Genomic DNA, 7,500 nt, shown 5'->3' on the forward strand with positions numbered 1-7,500 from the left:
TACTCAGTACTTTGTTGAAGCACCTTTGGCAATGATTACAGCCTCGAGTCTTCTGGGGTATGAAGCTATAAGCTTGGCATGCCTGTATTTTGGGGAGTTTATCCTATTCTTCTCTGCAGATCCTCTCAAGCACTGTCAGGTTGGATGGGGAGCATCGCTGCACAGCTATTTTCAGGTCTCTCCAGAGATGCTCGATCGGGTTCAAGTCCGGGCTCTGGCTGGGCCACTCAAGGAGATTCAGAGTCTTGTCCCGAAGCCATTCCTGTGTTGTCTTGGCTGTGTGCTTAGGGTCATTGTCCTGTTGGAAGGCGAACCTTTGCCCCAGTCTGAGGTCCTGAGCGCTCTGGAGCAGGTTTTCATCAAGGAACTGTCTGTGCTTTTTCCTCGACCCTGACTAGTCTCCCAGTCCCTGCCACTGAAAAACTTCCCCACGGCATGATGCCGCCACCACCATGCTTCACCGTAGGGATGGTGCCTGGTTTCCTCCAGACGTAATGCTTTGCATTCATGCCAAAGAGTTCAATCTTGGTTTCTTCAGACCAGAGAATCTTGTTTCTCATAGTTTGAGAGTCTTTAGGTGCCTTTGGCAAACTCTATGCGAGCTGGCCACTCTACCATAAAGGCCTGATTGGTGGAGTGCTGCAGAGATGGTTGTCCCCCTGGAAGGTTCTCCCATCTCCACAGAGGAACTCTGGAGCTCTGTCAGAGTGACCATCAGGTTCTTGGTCACCTCTCTGACCAAGGCCCTTCTCCCCCGATTGCTCAGTTTGCCCGGGCAGCCAGCTCTAGGAAGAGTGTTCGTGGTTCCAAACTTCTTCCATTTAAGAATGATGGAGGCGACTGTGTTGTTGGACCTTCAATGCTGCAGGCAATTTTTGGTACCCTTTACCAGATCTGTGCCTCGACACAATACTGTCTAAGACCTCAGGATCAATTTTGAGTCTCATAGCAAAGAGTCTGAATACTTATATAAATAAGGTATTTCTGTTTTTTTATATTTACACATTTGATAAAATTTCAACAAACCTGTTTTTGCTTTGTCATTATGGGGTTTAGATTGCGGGGGAATTTAGAATAAGGCTGTAATGTAATAAAATGTGGAAAAAGTCAAGGGGTCTGAATACTTTCCCAAAGGCACTGTATGTTTATTTATTTATTTATTTGACCTTTATTTAACTAGGCAAGTCAGTTAAGAACAAATTCTTATTTACAATGACGGCCTGTTCAGGGGCAGAACGACAGATTTGTACCTTGTCAGCTCGGGGGCTTGAACTTGCAACCTTCCGGTTACTAGTCCAACGCTCTAACCACTAGGCTACCCTGCCGCCCCGTACATACAGCATATACCCCTTGTGCAATTACAGGTTTAATTTATTTTTACCATTTAATCAGAACCAGCCTTTTGATATGACATAACAGGTTTCTATTTACCAATACCATATGTTGGTGTAGGGGAGATCATGCGTGTTGTAGAAAAACTACATTGAAAAGGAATTAGTGCAGGTGCAAAAATAAGTGAACCCCAAGTTGCATTGGTTAAATCAAGTAGGTAAGTAGTATCAGGTGGGTAAATAATTGGGTACAAAATGAACCAATCAAAGGAGAGATCATTAGGAAAGAGTTTGTGTTGGACAGAAATAAGAAACCTAGTCAGTTTGGTATTACCCATCCAGCTGAATACAAACCACACCATGCAGAGAGGATAGGAGATCTCAGAGGACAACAGGACGAGGGTAGTGAGAGCACATCAGTCTGGGGAGAAGGCCATAAAATCATCTCAAAAAGATTTGGGCTCCTTCAGTCCACTGTGAGGCAAATAATTTACAAATAGAGAGCATTTAACATGACAGCAACTCGGCCTAGAAGTGGACGCCCTTCCAAGGTATCCCAAAGAGCCACAAGAACAATAATACATCAGATAAAAGCCATCCCAAACATAACATCTAGAGATTTGCAGACCTTCCTTGCAGCATCTCAGGTAACTGTGCATGCTCTAATAAGAAGAATACTGAATCCAAATGCCCATCATGGGAGGGTTGATAGAAAGAAGCCTCTGCTGTCAAACTGTCCGTCTTAACCAGAGACCACCTGGACAAACCTGAAGGTTTCTGCAAGTCCATTCTATGAACCGATGAGTCCAAAATGGACACTTCTGGTCACAATCAACACTGCTCTGTTTGGCGAAAACCCAACACTACCTACCACCAAAATAACATTTTCCCAACAGTCAAGCATGGTGGTGGGAATGACAAGATCTGGGGCTGCTTTTCCTCCTCTGGACCTGGGTGACATCATTAAGGGAACCATGGATTCTGAGGGATACCAGGAGATTCTTGAACAGAACGTCAGGCCATCAGTCCAGAGCCCGAAAAGGGGTCTTCCAATAAGAACAACAACCCAAAGCATTCAAGCAAATTTACCAAAGAATGGCTCAGGAGAAAGAAGATTTGTGTTTTGGATTGGCCAAGTCAAATTCCTGACCGAAATCCAATCGGGATGCTGTGGCAGGACCTGAAACGGGCAGTTCATGCCAGACACCCCTCAAACCTCACTCAATTGGCTGAGTTCTGTAAAGGGGAGTGGGCAAAAATCCCTCAACACAGATGACAGAGACTGATTACTGGCTATAGGAGACGTTTCCTACATGTTATCACTGCTAGTGGAGGTGCCACAAGCTATTGACTGAAGGCGTTCACATATTTTTGCACGTGTCACATCTGATAAACAATTATATAAACAATGAAAATATATAATCTTTTTTTGTTTCTGTCATTTACCTGGAATGCCTTTATTACAGATTGGGGTTTAGAGATAAGGATGATTTTATATGTTCATTTTACAGCAAAATAATGACCAGCCCTGTAGGGTTCACATACTTTCAAGCAACACTGTAACACTGCACTCAACTACCTCATAGCCCTGCACACTCAGTGCTGGTACCCTGTGTATATAGCCCAGTTAACCTGACTCAGTGCTGGTACCCTGTGTATGGAGCCCAGTTATCCTGACTCAGTGCTGGTACCCTGTGTATATAGCCCAGTTATCCTGACTCAGTGCTGGTACCCTGTGTATATAGCCCAGTTATCCTGACTCAGTGCTGGTACCCTGTGTATATAGCCCAGTTATCCTGACTCAGTGCTGGTACCCTGTGTATATAGCCCAGTTAACCTGACTCAGTGCTGGTACCCTGTGTATGGAGCCCAGTTAACCTGACTCAGTGCTGGTACCCTGTGTATATAGCCCAGTTATCATTACTCAGTGCTGGTACCCTGTGTATATAGCCCAGTTAACCTGACTCAGTGCTGGTACCCTGTGTATATAGCCCAGTTATCATTACTCAGTGCTGGTACCCTGTGTATATAGCCCAGTTAACCTGACTCAGTGCTGGTACCCTGTGTATATAGCCCAGTTAACCTGACTCAGTGCTGGTACCCTGTGTATATAGCCCAGTTATCATTACTCAGTGCTGGTACCCTGTGTATATAGCCAAGTTATCCTGACTCAGTGCTGGTACCCTGTGTATATAGCAAAGTTATCCTGACTCAGTGCTGGTACCCTGTGTATATAGCCCAGTTATCCTGACTCAGTGCTGGTACCCTGTGTATATAGTCCAGTTATCCTGACTCATTGTGTATTTATTCCTTGTTATTATTTTTCACTTAATTTTCACATTTTCAGGTGACAAAACTTTAACTGGGTCAATAATTTGTCATCCCTGCCTCCCTCTCTCTCTATCCCTGCATCTCTCTCCATCCTTATCTATCTATCTCTCTATCCATGCACCCCCCCTTCCTTCTTCCCTCCTTCCATTCCTCTCTCACCTCCATTCCCCTCCCTCCCTTTCTCTCTCTCTCTCTCCTTCATTCCTTCATTCCTTCCTCCCTCTCTCTATTCCCCCCTCTCTCTCCACCACTTCCTCCACCCAGGGGAATCAGATTCTAAGCAGTCTGTCTCTGGATGAGTACAAGGCCACTCTGAAGATGATCGAGAGGGCTATTCTGGCTACGGACCTGGCTCTGTACATGAAGTAGGTACAGTGTCACACACAGCTGGGATGCTCACAGATGGGAACCGTTCAAGTCACATTTTTATGCAGAGTTTTCATTAGAACTTCAATTAAGATTGATGGGCTGTGAAAAATGTCAAGGTGGAAGTATTCAGACCCTATTCATTAGAAGATCTAGTAATAATGTACTAAAGCAGTAATTGACTATATTTCTCTCTATCCTCCCCCCTAACACTTTTTCTATTTTTCACAACTCTCTCTCCTTATCTCATAATCTCAGCTCTTCTCTCTCTCTCTTTCCCTCCCTCTCCTTGTCTGAAGTGTGGGCGTATGACTAGACTGCAGGCAGACGGGGAGAAAGACAGATATCAAATTTACTGCCTATCTTTTCAGGAGGAGAGGAGAGTTCTTTGAACTGACCAAGAACAGCCAATTTGTCTGGGACGATGACTATCATAAAGACTTGTTGAGGTTAGTGGACACAATATGCATATACATATTCACCTGGGGACAGCTTGGTTCTGCGTCTTTCAAGGTTGGGATCCATTCTAGTAGATTCGTATAGACTTGCAGTCATTGTGCTAATGTTAGTTAGCATTGGCTCGCGAACATCTCCCTCTAACGTCCTTCATACTGGACTCAGAGATATAAACATGGATCCACGAGTTCATCTGACTTTGGGGAAGTAGGAAAAGGGCCTCATTGCCAACATCTCGAAGTATCCCTTTAAAACAGGACAAAGTCCTTTATTAGGTGTTAAGCCTATGTTAAAATATGCTTAAAATTATTAGAAGACAAAAACAAAGCGATTGTGATCGTGTTGAATTGTGTTTGGGAAATAAAGATAGACATGGTTTTAAAAAGGTTGTGGTCATATTTCATTCAGTACAGAATTGTGTAGGAGGCTCAACTTACCCTGTCCCACAGTTCAACTTACCCTGTCCCACAGTTCAACTTACCCTGTCCCTCAGTTCAACTTACCCTGTCCCTCAGTTCAACTTACCCTGTCCCACAGTTCAACTTACCCTGTCCCTCAGTTCAACCTACCCTGTCCCTCAGTTCAACTTACCCTGTCCCTCAGTTCAACTTACCCTGTCCCTCAGTTCAACTTACCCTGTCCCTCAGTTCAACTTACCCTGTCCCTCAGTTCAACTGACCCTGTCCCTCAGTTCAACTTACCCTGTCCCTCAGTTCAACTTACCCTGTCCCTCAGTTCATCTTACCCTGTCCCTCAGTTCAACTTACCCTGTCCCTCAGTTCCACTTACCCTGTCCCTCAGTTCAACCTACCCTGTCCCACAGTTCAGTTACCCTGTCCCTCAGTTCAACTTACCCTGTCCCTCAGTTCAACTTACCCTGTCCCTCAGTTCAACCTACCCTGTCCCTCAGTTCAACTTACCCTGTCCCTCAGTTCAACTTACCCTGTCCCTCAGTTCAACTTACCCTGTCCCTCAGTTCAACTTACCCTGTCCCTCAGTTCAACTTACCCTGTCCCTCAGTTCAACTTACCCTGTCCCTCAGTTCAACCTACCCTGTCCCTCAGTTCAACCTACCCTGTCCCTCAGTTCAACTTACCCTGTCCCTCAGTTCAACTTACCCTGTCCCTCAGTTCAACTTACCCTGTCCCTCAGTTCAACTTACCCTGTCCCTCAGTTCAACTTACCCTGTCCCTCAGTTCAACTGACCCTGTCCCTCAGTTCAACTTACCCTGTCCCTCAGTTCAACTTACCCTGTCCCTCAGTTCATCTTACCCTGTCCCTCAGTTCAACTTACCCTGTCCCTCAGTTCCACTTACCCTGTCCCTCAGTTCAACCTACCCTGTCCCACAGTTCAACTTACCCTGTTCCTCAGTTCAACTTACCCTGTCCCTCAGTTCAACTTACCCTGTCCCTCAGTTCAACCTACCCTGTCCCTCAGTTCAACTTACCCTGTCCCTCAGTTCAACTTACCCTGTCCCTCAGTTCAACTTACCCTGTCCCACAGTTCAACTTACCCTGTCCCTCAGTTCAACTTACCCTGTCCCTCAGTTCAACTTACCCTGTCCCTCAGTTCAACCTACCCTGTCCCTCAGTTCAACTTACCCTGTCCCTCAGTTCAACTTACCCTGTCCCTCAGTTCAACTTACCCTGTCCCTCAGTTCAACTTACCCCACACTTACCCCATAAGCTGTTTACATGAATTATGATTATCTACACATCCTGAAATCTATGTAGATAACTTTGTTAGAAACAATATTTCCCTTGATGGAGTGATGCTGAGCGTAATGGTTCAACATAACCCACTCTCTTGCCTTGCTTGTGTATCACCTGCTGTAGGTCAATGCTGATGACTGCATGTGACATCTCTGCCATTACCAAGCCCTGGCCAGTTCAGAAGAGGGTAAGTGAAAAGTGGGATCACATTCACTAGCCTCAAGACTCACTTCATAAACTCAACTGTGTTCTTGTTACTGCTATCTCCTTTGATATTCGTTCAAACGTTTCATTTTTCACTCACACAGCTCTCATTGTTCTCATCCTTTTTCAGTACCTCTCCATTTTCTTTTCACCCCTTAGATGATGTTCTCTTTCTGTCTCTGTCTCTCTTCTTCTCCTGGTGTCATTTCAACTTCCCTGTGTAAGTCTCTTCCTCCTGTTCCTCATCAAGCTCCCTAGGTGCAATGGAAGGAGAGGTTCTGACAAGTCTCTAACTGTGTGTGTGTTTGTGATCAAAGAGCTCTAGAAGTCTTCTTAGAGGAGGATAGACACTCAGCTCTAGACCTAGACTCAGCTCTAGACCCAGAATCAGCTCTAGACCCAGAAACATGTTCTAGAACCAGACTCAGCTCTAGACCCAGAAACATGTTCTAGAACCAGACTCAGCTCTCGACCCAGAAACCTGTTCTAGACCGATCCTCTCCTCAGGTCCTCACATAATACATACAGAACTGACAGAGCTGGTGAAAACATCTGCACCTCCAGCACACATACACACATATAGGAAATCTGTGCACATACATATATAGGAAATCTGTGCACATACACATATAGGAAATCTGTGCACATACACACATATAGGAAATCTGTGCACATACACACATGTGGAATATGTGCACACACACACACACATGGGGAATCTGTGCACGCACACACAAATCCTCTTTCACACACATACAAAGTTTTCGTTGAGCTCAGTAGATCTTATTATTAGAGTGGATACTACATCAGCCAAGATGAAATGTACATAAATGTGTCTTCTCCTCCTCTCTCCTTCTCCCCCTTTCTCTCCTTCTCCCCCTTTCTCTCCTCCTCTCTCCCTTTCTCTCCTCCTCTCCCTGAACCCCCCTCCGGCTCTCTAGGCTTAATTACACAGCTCCAATCAGTGTTCTGCAGATGGCTACCACACACACACTTCCTTGATTGGGAACCTGAGGCTGTAGTCAATCTTCATTTATCCTTTGTAAAGAGAAAGAGTCCATGAACGCAGTACGGTTGCTGCTCAGTTAGCAGAACTCTC

General features: G+C 45.3%; 1 protein-coding gene across 3 annotated transcripts in view; it reads left to right on the plus strand.

The window, feature by feature from the left end:
- The window catches only part of LOC118392690 (cGMP-specific 3',5'-cyclic phosphodiesterase-like), a 124,740-nt gene that overhangs the window by 115,313 nt on the left and 1,927 nt on the right, over positions 1 to 7,500 (plus strand). For all 3 annotated transcript variants that reach the window (XM_052459365.1, XM_052459363.1, XM_052459364.1), the window contains exons 17-19: positions 3,927 to 4,027; positions 4,400 to 4,477; positions 6,321 to 6,384. In XM_052459365.1, the coding sequence (XP_052315325.1) occupies positions 3,927 to 4,027; positions 4,400 to 4,477; positions 6,321 to 6,384 (243 nt within the window). The remainder of the gene's footprint in view (positions 1 to 3,926; positions 4,028 to 4,399; positions 4,478 to 6,320; positions 6,385 to 7,500) is intronic.

Source organism: Oncorhynchus keta, chromosome 13 (assembly GCF_023373465.1).
Source record: "Oncorhynchus keta strain PuntledgeMale-10-30-2019 chromosome 13, Oket_V2, whole genome shotgun sequence".
Classification (NCBI taxonomy): Eukaryota; Metazoa; Chordata; class Actinopteri; order Salmoniformes; family Salmonidae; genus Oncorhynchus; species Oncorhynchus keta.